The 23,543-nt window shown below is 40.9% G+C and overlaps 1 protein-coding gene across 8 annotated transcripts in view; it reads right to left on the reverse strand.

The window, feature by feature from the left end:
* Window positions 1-23,543, reverse strand: part of TRIM2 (tripartite motif containing 2) — a 79,233-nt gene that overhangs the window by 5,697 nt on the left and 49,993 nt on the right. For 7 of the 8 annotated variants that reach the window (XM_054562395.1, XM_054562391.1, XM_054562372.1 and 4 more), the window contains 6 exons: window positions 22,461-23,184; window positions 12,506-12,609; window positions 12,107-12,274; window positions 6,603-6,771; window positions 5,446-5,516; window positions 668-808 (listed from right to left, as the gene is read on the reverse strand). In XM_054562395.1, coding sequence (XP_054418370.1) covers window positions 668-808; window positions 5,446-5,516; window positions 6,603-6,771; window positions 12,107-12,274; window positions 12,506-12,609; window positions 22,461-23,184 — 1,377 coding nt within the window. Of the gene's footprint in view, window positions 1-667; window positions 809-5,445; window positions 5,517-6,602; window positions 6,772-12,106; window positions 12,275-12,505; window positions 12,610-22,460; window positions 23,185-23,543 lie in introns of those variants that run through there. The other variant, XM_054562401.1, reaches the window with a different exon arrangement.

Genomic DNA, 23,543 nt, shown 5'->3' on the forward strand with positions numbered 1-23,543 from the left:
CCTCTAATTTTGAAGTAGTAATGAGTATAAATGGTAATTTGAGATGTCTGCAACTATAATATGATTTCTCTTTGTGACAGAGTTATAGATATTACAAAAACTATTGTGATTATTGCCTATTTCATAATTAAAGTAATTGATAATTTTTAATTAGAAGTTAGTAAAAACAATAATATAATATTTCTGTTCAATGAATTTTAGTTAGTAAAAAACAATAATGTAATATTTCTGTTCATGAATTTTATCCACAAACCCTTTGGAGGTCTCTAGGATCCATGTTAAAAATGCCTGATTTAGAGGCATTTGGTAATATGTTGACTTTAAAAAAATGTTTTTTAAATTTATTGGGGTGACACTGGTTAATAGGGTCATACAGGTTTCAAGTGCACATCTCCATGATCGATGGTCTGTAATTACATGTGTGCCTACCACCCAAAGTCAAACATCTGTCACTGGGTATTAGGCCCCTCACCACTGCCCGACATCCCCAACCCCCGGAATCTTTTCTACTCCACCTTCCACAGTTTGGCACTTCTTGTGAGATTCTTTATGGTCTCATGATATAACCATAAGAAGAACGAAAAACATGAAGATGCGGGGAGAGCTAATTCTCCACTTGTAAGCGACCCCACCCACTCTGCATAGGTCAATGAGCGCCGCAGCGCACCTGGATCCTGCTGTTTCCCCAGTCGGCCACAATGATGTTCCCGTTTGAGTCCACCGCTACCCCCGTCGGGGCGTTGAACTGCCCATTTCCTTCTCCGTTTGAGCCAAACTTCAACATGAATTCTCCTTCCTGATTAAACACCTGTAGAAAATATTTTTAAATTATTTTATCTTAAATGAAAATAGCTAAGCCAACATTACCAATTTAAAAATACCCGTATTTCTAGTTATAACAAGACCTATGCTTGAAGACATTCTTTTAAAAAAAATCTACAAAATAAACCCCATATCACTTGTGGTTTCCCAATTTACTGTATAAATCTGATTTATTATTTGTTAAATCAATTCTTTTTCCTAGCTTGTATCTGGTTATTAAATACTTATATGAAAAATACTCCCATTATAAATGATAAAATGCATACAAATATAATGTAGTATGAGAAAGTAGATCTATAATTTTCAACAATATTATTCTTCTTGCCTTTAAAAACACCTAAATTTCAAGAAGAAGCATTGTATTTCTAATAGGATGGATGATGATTCAAAGTTGGATCAGAAAATAGGAGATTTTTGTTAGGCCAGATGCTCAGAACTTACTGCCATTTTACAAAGTCCATACAACAAGAAAGAGTAGGCAGGGCTTCACAATTATAACAGGGGCAATTGATTGTGTGTGTGTGTGTATGTGAGAGAGAGAGAGAGAGAAAGAGAGAGAGAGACAGGGAGGGAGGGAGAGAGAGAAATGGCAGTGGGTGAGGAATAAAAAAAGGTTTTTTTTTTTCAGATACATTTTCGTTAAAATAGTTTATATCTACTGAGAGAAGGGAGGCTGACAGAATAGGGAGGTAAATAGAACTCTTACGCAAATTCTCTGATATGGGCAAGCAGTGGGTTGTTACAGTTAATTAAATGTTCTTATTACTATTATTACTAAAATATTACTGTGTATGTATCAAATACAGATTACTGATTTTGAGAGAATTAATGTGTTTAATGATAAGATTATAGTAAGCATAATTTTATCTTGATGACTCAGAGGATACTCGATGGTTTTGAAATGTCTCCAGGATATTATTTTAAGCTTTCATTATTAGGCAGCCTCCACGTATGGAAATACTCATAAGCAATCTGAAAGTATTACACGCAAGGCAGCAAGAGAGGAAGCGTCCCTCGGATGTGAAACCGAGCGGGGTCACTCTTATGAGCGCAGATCGGATTTGAGGATGATCTCTCAGGCCCTCTCAGCAATTCTCCTATTGCCATTTCTGTTGTCAGGAAGGAGGAAAATGACTTTTTTTTTCAGTTACCTATTATTGGGGAGGTAAGACACGTCCATCTCTAAAAGGCTAAACTAACTTTAAGATAAAGAAAAAGAGTCATGACCACTTCCTGAATTACTTACTTGCCAAGTAAGCAAGTTACCCTTTTGGTTCTTTGTAAAGGACAAAGACAAGAACCGGCTTTTATGGGTTGGCCAAAAAGACTGTTACATTTTTTTCCATAAAATAAAAGACACATTTTTCATTTTCACCAGTGATTTTATTGATTTGGATATTTTGAGTATGTTGGCTATCTCCCTCTATTGGCTTCTAAGGGGTTGAGGCCAGAGGTGCTGCTAAACATCTTCCAATTTATGAGACAGCCCCACAGCAAACAAGTATCGGACCAAAATGTCAATAGTACCAAGAAGCTTCGCAAACCAGTTTTGACATGTTCCATCAGTCACAGCACTTTCTCCATGTACTGCACAAGTGTTTTTTTGTGTGTGTTTCAGTTATGTTTTTCCCTTCCTTGAAATAATAAAGTATAATACACTGAAAATGTCGCATATTTTCTTCCATCTTCAGTATTAAAATGGCTGCACAAAAATTCACCAATTTTGATAATATTTTTTAGATGCATGCTGATATGACAGCTGTCACAATAGAGTCCAACAAAATTGTTTCAAATGAAGTTCAAAACAACTAAGCACTAACAGCGTTGCACAGAAAAAACTAAACAAACTTTTTGGCCAACCCAATACTAAGATGCCATGTTTCAAAAATCTCTCCTGGCTCTTTTTATCTCCTTTCACATAAAACATTCTAGTTTTAAAGAACAATAGGAGTGTCTGTATGCAGGTGAGGATCCAATTTATCATTTTCTGATCCTTCCCTGAAGTCCTGCAAATAATCTTTTTGTTGGCTTGTTTGTGTTTATCTCTATGAGTCAGTATGTTTTCCTTGGCATAGTCCCAATGCCTGGGTGCTTCTGCTTCATTTCAGAATGATAGAGAGTGCCAAGTTTAGTTTTACTTGTTTTGCCACAAAAAGAAAATACATAATGAAGGTAGCTAAAGAATTAGCCAGACGACTTATTAGCCCTGACCTATAGGTATAGTTTTTATATTTATCAAGAGAAGTGACTTGAATCCAGAACTATTGCTAACTGCTCTGTGTTATATGGAAAACAAACAAATAGACAAAAAACTCTATCTATAAAAGCTATATGATAATGGCTATCAAAGAGAAGACAAAACAAACAAAAAAGAGACATTTTAAGTAAGAGGAAAATTGAGTTTAACTAAAATAGTCTTCCTCTACTGTATTGAAAACATGGAGTTTTCAGAATCAATAATTAAAATTTCTCATATTTTCTATGTTCCCCCATCTAATATGTTATTTAATTGCTTATAAATTAATCATATGAAAACATATTAAGTGGCATAAGTATGACCTGAAGTTGTTTTTTATAGCTTTGCTTTTTAGAGTAAGTGTTTATGGCATGTTTTTATAACATTGATGATAATCCTTTTCTAAGTTCCAAATTCTCCTCACCTCCAATACCATTCCACTTGTTAGTTTTCCCTGATGGTCTTAGAAACCTTTTCTTTTCTTCTGGATACTTAAAGAACTTTATATGTACCTATTTGTAAGAAATTATTTACTGCTCTCTGTCTTGTGTTTTGGCTGCTTACACATGTCCTATTTCGTTCTACAGTGTCAGCAGGCCTGATACACAGGAGGTGTCCCACACCCTAATGCCAGGGGATTCAAGAGGCTGCCTGGAGCCCAGGGACAGGAAAGGCTCTGGGGCCGCAGTTGTGCTTAGCGGGAAAGAGCAGTTTGATTAACATCACTGCCTTCTGGTGGGCGACAGGGAAGAGCCTCTGTGGCCAGGCGTTTGCTGGCCTTTGCGCTGTTAGGATGTATATGCATTTTTTTCTGGTGAAGGACCCTTATATAATTCAATGAATGATTCCTCTATAAATTGAGTGAAGGGTAGCACGTGATAACAGCCTGTGTCATCCTTTGATAGTTATGCTCATTGCACAGGGTCGTTAGAGCCACCCAGGAGGAGGGACACAAGCCCAGTCCCTGCTGCTTCTTTGTTGCCGGTTTCCTTCCTCCTCTGCCATTGGCTTTTCCCACTGCTCTCGTCCCTGGTTCAAGACGCGTCCCAAGGAGGTGAGAATACGCAGCCTACTGGCAGGGAGGGAGGGAGGGACAGTGGGGGTGGAGTTCCACCACTTTGGTAGCAACTCCGAAGAGATGACGACATGGCAGGAGGCAGCCTTGGAAGTCAGTCACGGGGGCACCTTCTTTTCCCATCCGGCCCCATCGTCACAGTCCGCTATGCTCTACCCTGGAGACAGGGACTTGGCATAACCCTCAAAAAAAGCTTAAGGCTTTTCTACTTACTCAGATTAAAGAAATCTTCTAGAATGGGCTGGGAAAATGAAGCAGGGAAGGGCACAGAAAAGAGGGTGTCTTTGGGTGTTAAAACCCTTCCTTGCTGTTCCAGTTACCAACACTGACTAATCATTTTTAATGTTGGTTGCTTGATGGTTGTCTCTAAGTGCAAACCTTAGTCACTGGCACACCACCTATGCTGTTTCCTTATTGCTCTTCCTTTAAATTCCTAACTTTAAAATATTTAAATAAGGTTACTTACAAGGAAAATTTTATATCACTTTGATAAGTACAAACCATTCTCAATTGATATAATCAGAAGGCAACCCTTAAAGGACGCACATGACTCTTAAAAACATCTGCCAGTACACTGCCCATGACCACCTGGCGTACCGTCAACGCAACATGCATCCCGCCTTGAGAAGCTTGGTCTTGAATGTTGCTAAACATTTTCTTAAAGCTTAGTAACATTCCATAAATGAGAAATTTATTTTGAACCACTTAATTTCCTGATTTGTTCAGAACAAAGATCAATTCTTTCTTCCCCCTTTACCTAGTAAGAAACATGTACTACTATTTGGGGCAGGGTGGGGTGGGCATTGTTTCTTAGGAACACTAACTGTGTGAAAGCAACCTAAGAAGTATGAGATATGCTATATGAATGCATGTGATGGCTATTTTCCTCCCCAAATCTTTTGTTGTAGCAGGGCTCTAATATCTAATTTTCTTTGAAAGGCCTTATGATGCAGGAAATTGAAAAAAGTGATCTCGTTTTTATTATTGAATAGCCACAAAATATTAAGTTTCGGAAAGTTCTGCCTCTCCACGTTCAAGCAATTGCTTTTTCAAATTTAATTTTCAAGTCGTCTCCATTTACACCGTTTCAAATTAAGAAACTTATTGCCACCATATTTTGTTTAATTTCCTGCCTCTCCAGAGTGTACATGTCTAAATTAAAACCTGCATCTTTAAGGAGAAATAGAATCTGCCCTTTTTAGGTTAACTCCTTAAGGTCCTCTCTGTGCATGTGACTATTATGTTATTTTCTCCCAGGCTGATTTGACAATAAAAGCAATTAAATTAACAACAATTGATGTGTTTTTAGTACCTTGACAGAATGATTATGGAAGTCTGTAACAATAATTTCATTATTGCTATTTACAGCCGCAAAATGGGGACCTGCAATAAAGATGGGGAAAAAAATGAGATGGTCATAACAACAAAAATAATTGCAACAAAGCAGTTACAAAACTTAATACAGCACTTAGTTATTGAAGAAAGAACAAATAAGGTGAGCCTCAGTACTTGAAAGATCATTCAGCCAGACTTCTGGCTCCAGGGAACATGGAATGTCTGTCACTCTAAACTTGTGCGACTGCCTACTCTGACTTCTTCCAGATCAAACTAAGAGTCCCAGCAACCCTAACGAAGAGGGACGAGCAATAAGCATCAGAATCCATTCTCGAAGCCACCATCTGAATGTCACATCTGCCAACTTGCCCGAGCACGTGTTAGTTGTTTTAGCCTCCCCAGGTCCCACCGAGGAAAGACATGGTAACTCTCAGCATTGAGAAAAAAAGGCCCCGATAGAGAAGATTTTTTGAAAAGCAGAGCAGAAGACCCACCCTCTACAATTTTTGGTGACATTCAGAATGTGGTAGAACTGCAGACAAAGCACAAAGAAAGATTATGCAAATTAAGGTTAAATGGCAAAAACATCCTTTTAAGAAGGAAATTTAGTGTTTTCAGCTTCTCGCAGATGTGAAATACTAAGTAAGCTTGTGACTGCAAAGTGGCACAGCAAAGAGAGAAGTAAGAGGCTGCCTTTCCTATACTCAGCAAATGCTCTGAACGCCTGCTCTCCTATGATCACCTAGAAAGGTGAAAAATTCTCATTCAGAGGCTCTTTAAATAAAGCTCCAGCTAGGTGGAAACAGGAATTACTCCATTGCTCCTCAAACATTCTTATTTTAAAATATTTTATTTTAAAATTTGAATTTTATTTACCATTATTATTAGAAGATTAGACTTCTGAGTTGTGAAGTGCCCCCAATAAAAGCTACACATGGATGGCAGTTGAACTGACTGCAGGGGAAGTCATTGAGAAGCACCTAACCATGCTTTTTGCTTAGATTTCACCCCCAGTATCTTTCCCAAAGCCGGCAAACATACTGGGGGTGGGGCGTCTTCAACATGCTCCACCATCATGCAAATGTGAGCAGAAGAGGCATAAAAAGGGGCTTTACATATTACCATCGAGTGTACCTGCAAACTGCCTGTCCCCATTGCCGCGGCTACCAAACCTGGTGACTATTTTCCCGTTTGGCTGGAAGATAAACACGCAGCACGCCTTGTTGTCCACCACAATGATGTGCCCGTTGCGGTCCACAGAAACTCCTTTGGGCCCCATCAGCTTTCCTGATCCGATTTTTGTCTGTTAGAGACAAATACAGCAGAGAAGTTTAAAACGCAACACAGAACAGAAAGACAGCCATTTTCCTTAGTGAACATTTACTTTCAGTGTTCAAATGTTCAAACAGGGGTACATAGTGACTCAGGTCACAATGATCTCTCTTGGAAAACTGTTTTTGTCCCATCTAGTATCTGCTATTGATATTTCTATGAAATTCGTATTTTTAAAGGACTCGCCCCCTTAACTGGGGTCACAGTGCCCTCCTAAAGAGGCAGTGTGGCACAGCAAAGACCGCTGGGTGGGGAGCAGGGAGTCTGACCTCTGTTGCTTGCTTTGGACCACCTGGTACAGCACGAGGGCAGGTCATTTCTTTAAGCTTCAGATTCCTCATATATTAAAAGTGTCAAAAAATGACGTCAATAGCTTCCAATGGTGTGTTTGGAATACGTATTAAAGTTTAACAATGTAGGTAAAGGGCTTAGTACAGAATATAGCACGTATTAAGACATTGTAAAAGTGGAGCTATCGCTGTCATTATTTTATGTCATAATTCCAATTGAAATTGCCAGGCATCAGCTATTGACCTTTACTAGAATTAAGTTCCACACAGGCAGGAGTCATGCCTGTTTTATCTGGCACCATGTGCTTACTCAGAGCCTAGAGTACTTCTTGGTGTCTAATAGGCAATGAGCAAATATTTTCTTCTCTAGCATTGTTCTAGGGTAAAATGATGATTAAGTGGTTCCAGCTTCCCCAGCATTTTAAAATGGGAGGAATGCATTAGATTTCTATCAAACACACACCACACGCATTTTAAATCTTACTTTTCTGACTGCAGTCTGTACATAGATGTCTGTTTGCCACTAGATCGATGTCTTGTACTTTCATAGCTCCATTTTCTAGAGTGCTTAGAAGTAGTTATTCACTACCCCATTTATTCACTAATTCTACACACACTGATTAAGCACCCACCATGTGGCACTTCAAGGTGTCTCAGTCTCATCGCAGAGGCAAACATGTCTACTGTGCCTATTTTAAAGTGCCTGGTAATGAGTGTTCGATTTGGTAGGTTTGGGAGCATTCAGATGAGCCATCTCAGGAGGCATGTGGGACAGCTTGCTGGCACAGGTCACTAGGGACATGGAAGGGGAAAGAGCACCCAAGAGAGAGCAGCCAGAAGGCATGCCTGGTAAATGCGGGGACAGCAAGGGGCACAGCCGTCCTTGGCACGCAGGCTTCCAATGTCAGAACAAAGTAGATCTCCATGGGTTTTTATGAGAAATCTCTCAGATATAGTATAAAGCAACATACAGAACAGTCAGTATATTCTGAGCCCACTTGTGTTAAATGTGTTTATATATGTTTACATAGTCGTGGAGGAGAAAGTAAGAAACCAAACAGTATTTGTGTCTTGGAAAGAGATACTAGTAGGGGTAAGAGAAATTCTAGCTTTTCATTTTATACTTCTCTATAGGCTTATTTGAAGACTGTTAACTCCAGAAAAGCTACATTCTCAAAGTGTCTGTTTTAGTCCTCTTATTTTCTCTCTCTATATTAGTGTTGTCTGATGGAAACATACCATGAGCTACACATGTAACTTAAAGTCTTCTAGTAGCCAAATCAAAAAAGAGAAAGGGAAAATTTATTTGAATTATATATTTCATTTAACCCAATATATCCAAAGTGATCATTTCAACATGTAATCAATATAAAAATTATTAATGAGATATATTACATTTTTGGGGGGGGCTAAGTTTTCAAAATCCAGAATGTATTTCACACTGACATGACATGTCAATTCAGACCAGCCCCATTTCAAGAACTCAGTATCCACATGTGGCTAGTGGCTAGTGACTACCATATTGGACAATGCAACTCTACACTGCTTCTAATATCTCATTTATGCTATAGCACAACTTTCACCTCTACGTGTAAGATTCTTAAATCCATATCTTTAGTCGTGGCCTACTTTACAAGTTTCACCTTAAACTCAACAAATGTCAAACGAAATTTATCTTCTTCATTTCCACTCTTTAAAAAAAAAAGAAAAAAAGAAAAGCCAAACTAGCACCTCCCAATTTCCTAGTTCCTTTTATGATACCAGTGCACTAGGATCAAAATTTCATAGCAAAATTCATTCATTCAACAGTTTGAAACTCGGTTTTCTCATCTGTAAAATGGCAACTATGCTATTTACCTCCTGGGTCTTGCAGGTTCTGAAGGATAAAGAACAATGTCAATGACAGCATATGACACATAGATAATCTCCTCCTTCACCTACTCATTGTACCTGGCCCACGGGATTATCTTCTTTCCCAACAGAGACATGAAGAGGTGTGCAAAATACAGCATGAAGAGAAGGGTGGGGGCTGCCCCTTAGCAGAGGTTTGGACTTTGTATAATCTTTTATTCTTGGAAGTTTATAAATAACAGATTCAGATTAGATTTCCTTAGAACAAAGACACACATTTACTTAGGAAGGAAACAATGGCATTCTGACAAGGGAATCTAGTGTATAAATTTGATTCTGATTCTGCAATCTAGCCCCAAGATCAAAGACAATATAACATAATAACTTACAAAGAAATTGTGTACTCTCTTTCATGTCTGAATAGAAGATATGTCAGTAGAGATCAAAAGAGAGAAGACTCTGATTATTAAAACAAGAATATTATTAGTACCTAACATTATGAACACTAGTTGTTACTTAGAATGACTCAGCCATATAATAATGCCAAGTGGATGATAATTATGTAGCTTAAAAACAGAAAATAAAGGATTACTGCCATTCTATTATGTAGTTAAGAACTAGTTAGGGCGGGTCTAAAAGAAAAAAACTTAGATGTTGAACCTAAACCTCTTTTCTTTCCACTTTCCTTCAGTCCTAGTTTAGCTTCATTTGATTCTACCAAGTAAAATAAGAATTAATAACATTTGGCCCGACAATGTGTCTCCCATCTTAAATAGAATAGTAAACAAAGTATTTTAGATCCTGGCTCTGGAACTCTTAAATAAGAGTATTTAGCTCAACAAACAGGTCCTGAAGTGGAAGAGGAAAAAGATGAGATATTTTAGAATATATAGTGGCCAGGGACTTTATTTCTACCAAAAAAAAAAGAAAGAAAAGAAAACCCAAACTGGCACCTCCTGATTTCCTAACTGTTTATGACAGGTGCTTCTATATCTGTTCTGGGGTCACAAAACGCTCCTAGATGGACCAGAAGATGTAAGTCAGGAGGGGAGATGAAAAGAAAACAAGCTGGCATACAGGACTAAGAAGGTGGTGAGTAAAAGAAAGAAAAGGAGATAAGATGTTATATCCCTAGAACTACTAGGAATAAATACAAAGAATCCACATTTGTGGCAAAGGTTTGTCCTTGTGAGCACCTGTTTTATTTTACTGAATCCCATCGAAGAAGAAAATAAGCATCTCTTAGTATACAGTCATGGACATCACACTTGGATGAACTCCCTTTATAGTATTGATAGCAAGTGAAGTTTTCACTTGCTATCTTTCAACCCCTAGGGCTTTGATGAACCACTGAATGAAAAAGGCTTAATTCAGGAAAACTGTTCTCTCTTCTGTTTCAATGTTTTAATATATTAAACATACAATATTTCAATATACTATATAGATATAAAACTCCTGTTTCAATATCTATCTTAATATTTGTTTCTGAATTTTAAAAAACAGGTCATGATTTTGCTAGAGTATGAAACAAGAACTATGGATTGTCTCCTAACTAGATAGATATTTTCAAGAGGTCCCTGTACAGTTTTTATTCAATTGACATTAAAGTTGTCATATTTGGGTATAGCATATTACACATACAATTATGAAAACACAAAAGTAGGGAAGGAAGTTAGGGAAAGGCAAGAGACCTTTCCGTGTGCATAGCCATCATATGAAGGCATTACATTATTAGTGGGGCAAAAAAACATCAAGGGCAGTTGAAGAACTGTGTGCAACATGGTAGGACTAAAAACAAAGGCTTTTCATTTTCCTAGGTTGAAAATGTTCTGCCTCACACAAAACAGAGGCTCCAATTGGAAGATGAATAATTATGTAAGTAACTTATTTAGTAATAAAAATGCTATGACTGTACTGATTTAACAACATTAAAAAGGAAAATATAAATTCCTTCAATGGAGACTAATGGGTGAACTTCTTGCAATCTTCAGGATTCCAGAATGGATTATGAAGCGCAGCATCTCTGAACATTTAGAGAAGGAAGGCATGACCACTGCGAGCTGGCATGAGGTCATGAAGCCCGAATCATATCTAACTGAACAGACTTCATTTTTTGAACAGGGTTCCTAAAGGCATTGGAAAAGAATATTTTTTGATGCCTATTTCATACACAACACACACAAAATCCAAAAATAAAACCTCATTTAATCCTTACCCAAATCCCAAATTGAAATATGAGGCTATCAAGGCTTGAGAAAGTTACATAATTTGCCAAAGAGATTCCAATGCGTTGATCTGAGTTAAAGTTCATGTTGTCACCTGAAAAAGAAGCCTCTAGAAGGCTGGACGGGGGGGATGGGAAGGCACAGTGCAAATGGCTTTCAAAAACAGCTTTAACAGAGAGTCTCATAATCTTCTTGTGAACAGTGTAGAAAATGGGATGGCTGATAATATTCTTTGACTGCGCCTGAGGAGAGACAGCTGCCATCACCAGAGAGCTTTCCACTCTTGGGTAACTTGCTGAAGAAACAGAAGATGACACTGGGAGTGACAACAAATGTGTCAAATGATGGGGCACCTCAAAGCATAGCTCCATTGCATTTTCTCTGAGAAGCCAGCCTCCATTTTCTTTCCAATTCTTATATTATATTCTTTAACATTATACATTCAGATTGTACCAAACCATGTATGACTGAATAAAGGCTGACATGAATTGTTTTCTGTGAATTCATCTTTTTTTTTCCTCAAGGGGCTTGGATGTTTTTAAAAGGAAGGGAGCATGTCTTACAATTTTGTTTCTCCCTGCACAGCTATCATGGGCCTCAGACAGCAGAAGGCACTTCATGAATAACAACCTGCAGGTTAATTTGGAAAATATGGATTGCCTCTTAAAAACCCTTGCATCTGATGGTATAAAAAAATTGACTGGGTAACTTAATTGCTTAAAAAAGTAAAGCCATATTTAGGATATACAGGAGTGGATTTATGGCCATGTCATTGTTATTCTCACTTCATAAAAATTAGATGCAACACAGTCTAGATGTCTTTGTCTATGGAGAATTGTTGAGTATTTTATTGGATCTCAAAAAGGAAAAAGGCAATTTCATTTTGTATTTCCCATTCCTTCTCTCTACTGTTTAGTGGTCAACCAGTAGTTAATCTTACCTTAAACTTCCCATCTGAAGAGAAAATGCTAACCCATTTATTATCGTAATCTGCAATAATTATGTCCCCACTGGGATGCACGGCTACCCCTGTGGGCCGCTGTAGCTGCCCGGGAGAACGTCCTCGTATGCCAAAACGACTTTTGAACTGGCCATCGTTGGAAAATATCTGTAAAACAAATTACATTCATTGGAATGAACACTTGCACAGAAGAAACAGGTCAGTAACTCTGTCATCTGCACTACAGGTCAGAACTTGCCAGTCCTGTTTGAAGAAAAGTCTATGTACATGTTATAAGCTTTCCTCGTACCACATATCTCAAGTCTTAAGCAGGAAAATGTGCAACTGTACTTATTTTATCACCATCAGTGGTTGAAGGTACACAGTTAGGGGTCATACCTGCACACACTGGTTGTTACTGTCTGCAATTAATATCTTCCCACTTGTGGATGCAGCTACCCCTTGAAGATTTGTAAATTCTCCTTTATTTCTTCCTTTGGTACCTAAAAATAAATGGCAAAACCACAGAAATTAAGCAATAGAGAATCAGCTTTCTCAACTTCACCAAGAGAATTATTCAGGCTGCCATAGGTAACCTGAAAATGCATTGTTTTAAAATTATACTTTAAAAAAAGAAAAGAAAAACAAAAGAACTCCCTCCCCGTGACTTGATCGATCTGCTACTAAACTTCTCTTCCAGACCAATCAAGTCTTTGCAAAATCACTAATCTTTTAGGCAAATGCTAATCTTCTCTTACTAAGTTGTAGCTGCATATTAACATGATTAAAATAGATTTAGACTCCACAAAAACGCAATTAAAACTAACATTAAAACTGAGGATTTGCAATAGGAGAGAGCCCTAGAGTTTTTGCCAAAATCCCACCCTCTCACCCAGCAGCTCTTAGAAGAAACCTGGACATTTGACTTTCAGTGCATTTAATAAACATTAAGGCCAAGCTGTTATAAATTAGCAGGTTGATTTTCATATACTGGATTTGCTTCTGCATTATTTTCACAGACTCAGTATCTCATAGACTGTGTAGTCACAGGCTGTATGAAAGTGTAAAAGATATCTTGACAGAGCACTTTCTGGATTAAATAAAGAAGGAAAGCAAAAGAAAATTAACTCATCCAAATAATATTTTCATCTTTACTGACTTTTTCTTTAATGAGAGAGATGAGGCAGGAGAAAAAATAGCTAAGGAATCTATGGGTTAAGAGATGCCTGTTTTTGTTTCAAAAGAAGTGTTTATAATTTATTTCAATAGGATCATGTGAATAATAACAGATGGAAACTGAATAAACTTTGCTCAAAAATGACTGGGAAGGAGGTTAACATTTTCATAGAGAGAGAAAGCTGTGCCTCAGTTTTATAATTTCACTTATATTCAAAAGAGCAATTTGATTTTCTGTCTTTAGACATCAACGCAGTGCCTTAGGAAAGAGTAGACAAGGATGCTTAGTTGGACCCCACAGCACTATCATTCAAACAACCGAAAGAAAGACTGCCCAAACGTGAGCTGCTCAGGACCTGCCCATACTGGGTCGGGAGAGCGATGGAGCTGTGCCGCAAAAGCCCGCACTGCTAGCGGGAAGCTCTCCAAGCGCTGCTGAGTTCCAGGGCCAGACGCTGGCCCAGCTCCTATTCTTGGTCTCAGTTAACTAGCGCTGGAGTCTGTTGCCCCATGTGTAAACGAAATCACAGGGTTGGAGGCTCACCTGTTAGTCCACGATGGCTTATACATTTTTTAAAAGATCTAAATGGAATAGGCAGTGCCATTTTAATTTTATAATATTTGTTTTTAAAAAATCTGTTTCCTTATGCCACAAGGCTCAGTTTACAAATAGATGGTGTAACATCCCAATTCTAATGAGCACCTTTTGTTAGGGTTATTGATCATCATTTTTTAAAAAACTCTATTTGTGTTTTTTAAGCACAGCAGGATCACAGCATTTTCCCTGAGGGTTAAGGGAAACCACCAGCATAGTCTAGAGAGACAACTAATACTAATTTTTACTAGCAGTTAAACTAGGAAAATGTTGATATTGAATAATGATGCAGAACTAAAGCATATTATCATTATACTGAAATGTCCATGGTCCAAGTGTTGATAAGAGTGTTGTGAGACCCAAGTAAAATAAATAGAAATTCTACAACTTAGAAATAATTTGGGACCATGCTTCACTCTTCAAGATCTTTAGTAAATTCTATTCAGTTTATAAAAAAGTCCTCCTGAAGCATTCTAAATATATAATGAAAATTAGTTCCTTCAACAAACATAAATATAACTCAAAACACAGAGAGTACTTACAAAATCTTTTCCTGCTACTTTGATGTAAAAAATTTCATTTGATGGTAACATTTGGCTAGTAAAGCAAGTAACATGAGTTTTAAAAGTAATTATAAACAACTGGGCAACAATTCCATAAGATAATTAAACTTGTTTTTCCCAGGTGGTGCATGTGTCTATGAGGCACAAAATGATTTTTTAAGCCAACAGCCTCTTATCTGTGTTCCTGCTTGTCACTTCTACCCACGCCTCTAGGAAAACTACAGAAGTAAGGTGATAGGTAATAGGACCCTGGACTGAAACAGGGTCTTAATAACTGTAAATGCCCCCACTCAACTTAATGAGAAAATTAATGTGAAGGAAATCTAGATACTTAAAATGGGATAATGCAAGAGGATGAAAGTAAGCCAAATATATGGTCTAACACAGGATCATCAAGCAGGTGCTTAACGAATGTTTGCTGAGTGAATAATTGCCTGAATGAATTATTAATGACCGAGTAAATTACAGCCCATATTACATCATGGGAAAATGAAATGTTTCATAATATTATAGCACTTCCATATACTTTCTCTCATGCACTCTTTACAACAACCCCATGAGCTAATATGTTAAATATTATCTGTTGGTCCATTTTATAGATGCAATATTGAAGCTGGACACATCTCAAAGACTAAAACCCAGGTTCCCCTGCCCAGGAGATTAGGAGATTCACATAATCCTTTTTTTCTGATACACACAATGCTTCTTTCTAATTGGAATTTTAGAATACCAGGTTCCTGAGATGAGGACAGTTACCCTTTGCGCTCACATGGATCATGCTTTCTCCATAAAATCCTTTAGAAAATGCCATCCCTTATCACACAATATTTCAACTGTGTAACTGTCTTGTCTCCCTTGGCGAGCTCACGGGTGAGCTCACCAAAGGGCAGGGCACCGTCTGCCCCTGTAACACAGCACTGTGCCCAGCTAGTGCTCAGTAAATGTCAGTGGCATCTTTTTCCACTGGACATGCAAGAACAGATCCCAAGGAAGAATGTTCAAAGTGGGTGAGGGCAGAGTGCCTATAGTGACCGCAGATGCCAAACTAGTATGATCTCCTTCCTCTGAGATTCTAGGGAGGGAAGGTGGTGGTTAACAGAGCTGAGGCAGGAGAGAGGCGCATAAAAGATCCTGTCTTCCTGCGAAGCCTCTGAACTCGGGATGAGTGATTCTACACATCCATTTTATATTAAAAGGAAGCACGCTGCTCTACAGAACAAATGAGTGGTTCTTTCAACACTTCTTATGGACTCACTAAGGTATGGTGTGTTAATTACATATTTTGAAACAGTTCAACTGTAATTCTTTCACTCCCTCCCACATCTTCTGGCTTCCCTTTTGTTCAGTGACTTTCTTTAGCAGCTGACAAAACCAGCTCCTGTAGGGAAAACTAATCCCTGGGTTTCAAGGAATCACTGTCAACAGATGCTCTAAGCCACTTCCCTCAACTCATTCAGGACTGTCTTGCAATACAATATTAGAGAAACATGATAACTCATTCACTGTGGGCATATCATTAAGTTTTCAGATGCAGGAGAGATCAAATACCTCAACTTTAGAAAACCACAGCGGTTAAAAGACATTTCGGCAAAAAGGAATCATTGTGCAATTAACAACGCACAGGCAGGAGAGTCACAGGCAGCCTTGGTTCCGTCAGCGTCGCAGACGGCTCGGGCTCCTACCCCAGCTTTCTGAGCCCCTGTTCCTTCCATGGTGAGAATGATTACATGTCCTGGTGATGTGGCTATTGAGGGGCAGGGGTCGGGGGAGCTGGCAGAAGAGCTCTGCTTTGCAGCACTTGCCCATTTCTAGATGTAAATGTTCCCCTCTTGGCTGACTTCAGGCTACCAACACGATGTCACTGAACAAAGTCGGGAGGTGGTTTGAGAACCAGTATAAGCTGACTCCAGCACATCACAAAGTGTGCCATAGTGGGTATATTGCACGGTGGGGACATCAGGAACTGAGTGTATATTATACTGGCTAGAGATTTTTAAGGACGATGACACATGGAAGCAGAATGCTCAATGCCCGGCTCAGAGAATGCCTGTTCCTTCCTCCTGCTTCCCGTCCCCGGCAGTTCCTCCCAGGACCACGATGCTGTTCTTTGACATTTCACTGCAACTCATGATTTGAAGTAAAACTTCTCTCTATGTTTCACCTCCAAACTGATGTCTAGCCCTGACTTCTTTGCTGAGCTCCAAACCCATACTCCAAACTGCCTACGGTACACTCCAACCCGGATGATGCCAACTGAAACATACCTCTCTTCCTACTACTTTCCTTATCTTGGTTAACAACAACAATGATAGTTATATTTATGGAGTTCTTACGATATGCCTGCACTGTTCTAAGGCTTCACATGTACTATTTCATCCTTACCAAGTGATGGGTGTGTGTTAAGATCACCCCCGCCTTGCAAATGAACACAGAGAGGTTGATTTTCACTAAATCATATGGCTAATGAATAGCAGGCTGGGATTCAAATCAGGCCATCAGGCTTGTGTGCTCTTTTTTTTAACCATGTTCTTAACTACTTAGGTTCACTATTACTTCTCCATTACCACTACGAATATGTTAACTACCATTACCTACTTTGCCCTTCTAAAATGTATTGAACATTATTCAGTGCCAGGCACTATTCTAGGCTCTTTGTGTGTAATCCTCAAACCCCTATTAGTTAGGTTTTGTTTGTTTTTTTTTAAATCCCCATTTTATGGAGGAAACTGAGGCACGGGGAGGTTAAGTAACTTACCCAAGAGCACACAGATAAGAAAGTGGCAATGCTGGGGCTGGAGCCTGGGGAGGTCTAGCTCAGAGGCCACAGCCTTACCCAGCATTCACTCTGCTTTTTCACATCCCAACAGCACTCAAGGCAAACAGCTAGAAACTGGATTTGCCCTCTTGTTTCTAAGCATTTTACAAATCTGTTATTTCTTCTTTATGCCATAGGATCACCCTTAATTCTGGCTCATGTGACTACTGCAATAGAAAGCAGTTCCCTGCTTCCTGGAGGCATTTCCAGTAGATCCTCTGTAATACCCACAGGATCTCTAGATATAAATACCATCTCAGTAAGTCACTATTCTGCATTACTCTGTTCAGTGCTTCCCTATCAGCTGCATGGTGGAGGTTCTCAAACCTCAGTGCGCGTAAGCTTCACTGGAGCTTACAGAAAGCAGATTCCTAGCCCTTCCCCTAGAGATCTTGATTCTGTAAATGCAGTTTAGAATCCAGAAATTCTCATTTTTACCAAGCAGCCCAAGGAATCCAAGTGGTTTATGGACTACACTTTGAGAAACACAGGTATACAGAACACAGTTCCAGCTCCGAATCAAGGAAATGCAGCCTCCTCTCTACATCTATCTCACTTTGATACTCCAGGATGTTGGAATCATTTACAGTTCCTTGAACTGCTCAGTTTCTCACTGGCATGTCTTTGTACCCATTTACCTTTCATCTAAGATCACCCTTTTCCTCCTTCCATCAGACAGACTCTCTTGCAAGGCCAGCTTAGGTTTAGATGTCGCGCGCCTCCAGGAACCTTCCTTAACCCCCTGCTGCCTGCCTGGATCTTCCCCCACCCCACCCCAGCTTCTGTGCCTTGATTCACACTGAAGGGACATTTTGTTCCATGTCTGTCTCCTCCTAGTCCATGGCCTCCTCCAGCTCAAATTTAGAATCTCATCCCCCTTTTTATGCCATGACCCAGCCAAGAGTCTGGCATAGAGTAGGTGCTCAAATGGCAAAGTCACATCTAACTAAGAGGCTGGATAACTGGTGAGGAAAGTGAAAATCTGAGTCAAATTTATACCTTAAAATTTTTATATCACTCAGAAAGTGATAATTCACTTTCATGAATACACAACATTAACACATGTTATTTAGGGTTGTAGAATGAACTCCTAACACATGTACTATGAGAACTACGTATCTTTAAGCACAAAATCAGTGGCACAACAGCAGAGTCATGGTTGCCACTTCAGACATGTAGCTGTTTTAGTGAACTGTGGATTACATGTGGCAGGCCTTAACTCATGCACGAAGGACATTCAAATCATGAATGTTCTATTATCATGCACCTAACATCCTGACTGTACAAAGAAACTTAAAGTTCTACAACAAAATAGTTGACAACAAAAGTTGGACTCTTCTAATTATTGATAAAAGATCTCTCCAGTTGTAGCCAATGGTATACATGTTGAGAAGACAGATTCTTGAAAGGCCAGTGAAGTCTGATGGTGCCTAGCACATCGACATGCATGTGAATGACTGCCCTTGAGTTCACTACATTGTTGCCTGGTCTGGGTGCCCGGGGGCCTCGAAACTGGGACCTGACCACAGTGAGCGAGCAGTGAAATCATGCAGGAGGTCACGCTTGATCCTATTTCAAATGGGCTGTGTACCTATGCAAAATATTCTTCTGGGTATTGTTGGAGATTATAAGTGATTAAAGACATCATCCCTGCCCTGAAGTAATTCATAATCTTATTGGGAAATAAGCCCCAAGCACAAATAATAATAATTACAGTGGCTTATAAAAGAGGAGGCGGTACTGAGGGAAGAATAAAATTGGTCAAGGACTGCGTGGCCGAAGGTGCCCATTGTGGAAGCTCAGAGGCGCTCGGGCGCAGTGGGCTCCAACATGACTTGCCCAGCCTCCTCTCCTGCCAGCGCCCCCATCACTGTCTGCTTCTCTGACTGTTGCCCAACCTACATCTTCTCATGGATGTGCTCCCCTAAAACAGCAACCATGCTCACGCCTCTTTACCTTGCCCTTGCCCTTGCCCCTCACAGTGGGCCCTCTGCCTGGGATGCCATTTCCACCTGTCAAGTTGGATAAGTTGTATTCATCATTCATGTCCCATTCAAGTTCCTTCTCATTTCTATAGCTTTCCATCACCTAATCCACAATATGAGGGGCCATACATATGTTACCCCAAACTGTAAGCTGCTTGAGGGAGGAGGTCTCATTTCTTTCATCTGTATATTCCCATCACCCAGCATAGTACCCAGTAGGCACTAAGGGTTCTAGAAATGCTTTTGAGTTATATTATTGCATAGCAAATGGCATTTTTCAGCTAGACTCAGGATTAGAACATAAAGTTAAAGAGGAACAGACCAGTAGGACCTTCTTTCCTTTCTGCCCTTACATATCTGAGGTGTTTAGCATCTGCTGTGGGCTAAACTGTGTCCCCCACAAAATCCACATGTGGAAGTCCCAATTGCACCTTATAAGATAACTGTATTTGGAGATAAGATCTTTAAAGAGTGGATTAACTTAAAATGAGGCCATTAGGGTGAGGCCCTAATCAAATATCATTGGTGTCCTTATTTCAAAAAGAGGAAAAAGCACCCATGGTGCTTACGCACAGGAAGACAGCCATGGGAACGCAGAGCAGCAAGAAGGCTGCCACCTGCAAGCCAGGGAGAGAGGCCTCAGAGGAAGCCACCCCTGCCGCCACCTTGATCTTGGGCTTTCATCCTCCAGAAATGTGAGAAAATACATTTTGTTGTTTAAGCCATCCAGCCTGTGGTATTTCATGGCAGCCCAAACAAAGACAGAATCTTTACTTCCTTATTAGATTCAGATGTAGTGCTTCTTGCCAGGCAGTGCTCTAAGCGCTTTACAAATGTTTGAACATTTAAACACCTGCCCACCAGTGTTAGTGAGTCACTAATGCTGCATTTCTCAGTGCGTAGGAAGGGAGAGAGCAGATCCCCTTCCCCCTAGGGAGGGAGCTGGGAATCCAAAGCCAATATAATTGGAAGGAAAATAGCCCTAATAGAAATCTCTCTTAACTCAGGTCAGAGTCACAGGCGGAGATGATGGGATTGATAATAACAATAGTAAAAGAACAGCTACCCTGAACTGAGCACTTACTATACATAGGCAAGTGCCAGCCACATTACAAGAATTCTCTCTCTTTCAACCCCATAACAACCTTTACTAGTTAGATCGTATTTCATTCCTTTGTTTTACAGAGGAAGAAACAAGGTTTAGAAAGGATAGGTCAGTTGCCCAGCTGGCAAAGGGAATCAGGGCCACAATCAGACTCAGGTCTGAGCCTTTCTCTACTGCACACACTGCCTGGGCAAGTAGACTGGGGTCCCTTGGCTTGGGGTGAGGTGAGGGGTTTCTGAATTTGAGACTGAATTTGTTCTTAATGCTGGAGATCAACGGGCGGCAGCGAGTTAAACTGTTTGAGAAGGTAGTAGGCAAAATCTAACAACCTTAATTGCATGCGCAAAAACAATACTTTCCATATATTTAGCTCCTCCTACATGCCAGGCATTACTCTTAGAACTTAGAACAGTTCTCAGAAGCAGATATTTGTCTTTTCATTGGATAAACACTGAAGCTGAAGCCCAGGGAAGCTGAGAGACCTGCCCAAGTTTCAAGCAAGTGGCAGAACCGGAGTGGCAGACTAGGGAGGTTCCCAATCCTGCACCCACCCCAGCTCGCACACTCTGCTTTGGTGGGTGGCTCAGCAATTTCTGCACCCACACCGCACAAATGGCCAGTGACTCTATGAGGCCTCCGTGCTCTGAGCGGACAACGGACACCTCAGATCACAGCCTTTACCAAGGTTCAGCCAAAAGTGTTAGCATGGAGTGGCTTTGCCCAGGAATGTTCTAAGGAGTTCTCTCCCCAAGATGTCCCATGGGAAAAGTTCTAGGGGCAGAACAGTTTGGAAGTGCTGCCTGTTATCCCTCCCCTGCCTTGGAGGCTTAAAGTGCACATCAGCGATTTGTAAAAGTTCTGCAGTTAAAAAAAATCTGTCTCCTTCACTTCAGCCAAGCGTTCCCCAGTATATTTGAACCACAGAATTGTTTTCTCCCCTGTGTCAGTTAATACACAGGGCAGCAGCACCCTTTTAATGATGCTGCGATGAGGGACTGAAGAGGCAGAAAGAGAAGCAGGCTCGGTCTACTTTTGGAAATAGTTTTTTTCTTAAGAATTATCAGCCCTGTCTGGTGTGGCTCAGTGGATTGAGTACTGGCCTGTGACCCAAAGGGCTGCTGGTTCAATTCCCAGTCAGGGCACATGCCTCCGTTGGGGGCCAGGTCCCCAGCAGGGGGCCTGAGAGAGGCAGGCACACATTGATGTTTTCTCTCCCTCTCTCCCTCCATTCCCCGCTCTCTACAAATAAATAAATAAAATCTTTAAAAAAAATAAAGAATTATCAAATTGTTTGCATCTAGTTTGCTTCCAACTGAAAAAGTAAACAGCTAAAAAATAACATTAGACAATAAATTCTTGTTTTGTATTAAAAAAATTAGCCTCAGTGTTTGTTTTTATATGCAAAAAAAAAAATCAAGAGGCCATAAATCAGAAAAGGGATGGGCTGTTTGCGTACCCCAAGCTCTTGGCTCGAGCCTCCCGCCTCCACCCTAATCCCATTCTGTTCCCCAGGTTTCCTCCCACCCTCCCATGGGGGGCTGATGTCCAGCTAACACACTGGAGGTGACCACAACTTGCAAAGCGCCATATCCCCGACCCCCAGCCCTTACAGTAGTGCAGAAGCAGTGACAAGGAGGCATCAGACCCTCTGCCCACACCACAGCCCGAGCTGGCAGATTGCAGAGAAACTGGTTATCTGATCGAACGATCTCTCCGCCTTCGGGTTAGGCTGGTGTACTCCAAAGGCATCCGTTCCCATAGGGAGGTAAAGGATCGCCAACATTCCTTTAAAATTTCCAGATTATGAGTGCTGTGATTGTCCTAAATCTCTTTTTTCCTATTTTCAGTTTCTAACTTTCTATAATGAACATGCAGCATTGCATTAAAAAGGGGGAGGGAGGGGAGACAAGGAGAACAAAAGGAGGGGGGTGGGAATAAATCATACTTGTCTCCAGAGAACAAGACCGCATAAGCTCACCTAATAAAATATACCAGTATCTCCCAACACCTTCAGGGAGTTCTACCCGGCAATGCTCCCGTTTGCAACAGCTCCTCCGGGTAGCCCTCAACCCAAGGATCCCTCAGCCTGCCGGCGCAGCGCTGCCGCCTCCTTACCCACTCGAAAGATCAGATCGTCCTCGATGGGATTCTCTTTTCTTTTTCCAGTGCTGTACATGCTTGCGGGTCTTTTCACAGCTTTTTGCTTGACGTGACCGCTTCCCGGGGATTTCACACGCCTCTTCACGCCCTCAGTGGTGGGCGACACGTCAGCTGACCGGATCACTTTCAGCTTAAAGGGGCTGCCTCGGATGTGCTGGTCGTAGAGTCTCAGAGAGAGGGTGAAGTCCCCTTCCTTTTGCACCGTGTACAAAAACTCGTATGTGCCGTTTTTGTTGTCGAGGATTTCTCCGTCTGCCACGCTGCCGTCGGGCGTGCTCAGCTCCGCGGTGATGTAGGCATTGCCAGTTTTGCAGAGCTCCCCGTCTTTGTCCTTGGTTGTTATGGTAACGGACATGGGCTGCCCAATTATGGTCTGCCGCAGCCCCTCGCCGGTGGCCACCGTCTCGGAAGCAACGGCGTTGGTGGTTAAGATCGTCCCGAGGTTGTGGATGGACTTCTTGAGCCCTTCGGTCTCTACGATGAAATCCAGCTGGTCATTCTCCCGCGGGTGCAGAGGGAAGTCCTGGTCGGCCAGTTCGTTCAGCTTCTCGCTCATCTGCTTCTTTACCAGCAGCACCTCTGTTTCTGTGCCATGGTTAAGGGCTTGCGCGGTGAAGTTGCTGCAGCTCTTAATATTCTCCTGGCCCTCAAGCAGAGTATCCAGCTGCGACTGGAGGACCTGCAGGCAAAACGCACCCGGGTGAGCGCTTCCTGCAGCGCCGGAGCACCGCGCGCAGGGGCAGGGCCCTCCGGGGCAGGGCCGGAACCGGTTGCACACCTGCCCACGCCAGTGGCTCTCAGCAAGGGATGTTTAATTTCACTAGTGAACCCAGCTCTAATACATCATCCTACACTGCATTCCCATTACCTTCATTCCCTTCCGCCTCGCCCTGTTTCTCCCACACACATATTTCTTGGGTCATGTGTTTTTTTTGGTAGCGTGGAGCAGAAACATTACCACCAAGAGTTTGGCACACAGATTGCATGCTTGACATCTGAAATATTCATTATTCAGTATCTTTCTTTAATGTCCAAAGT

This window comes from Pteronotus mesoamericanus, unplaced genomic scaffold, assembly GCF_021234165.1.
Source record: "Pteronotus mesoamericanus isolate MK-2021 breed Mesoamerican mustached bat unplaced genomic scaffold, CSHL_Meso_final contig_163, whole genome shotgun sequence".
In the NCBI taxonomy this organism is placed as follows: domain Eukaryota; kingdom Metazoa; phylum Chordata; class Mammalia; order Chiroptera; family Mormoopidae; genus Pteronotus; species Pteronotus mesoamericanus.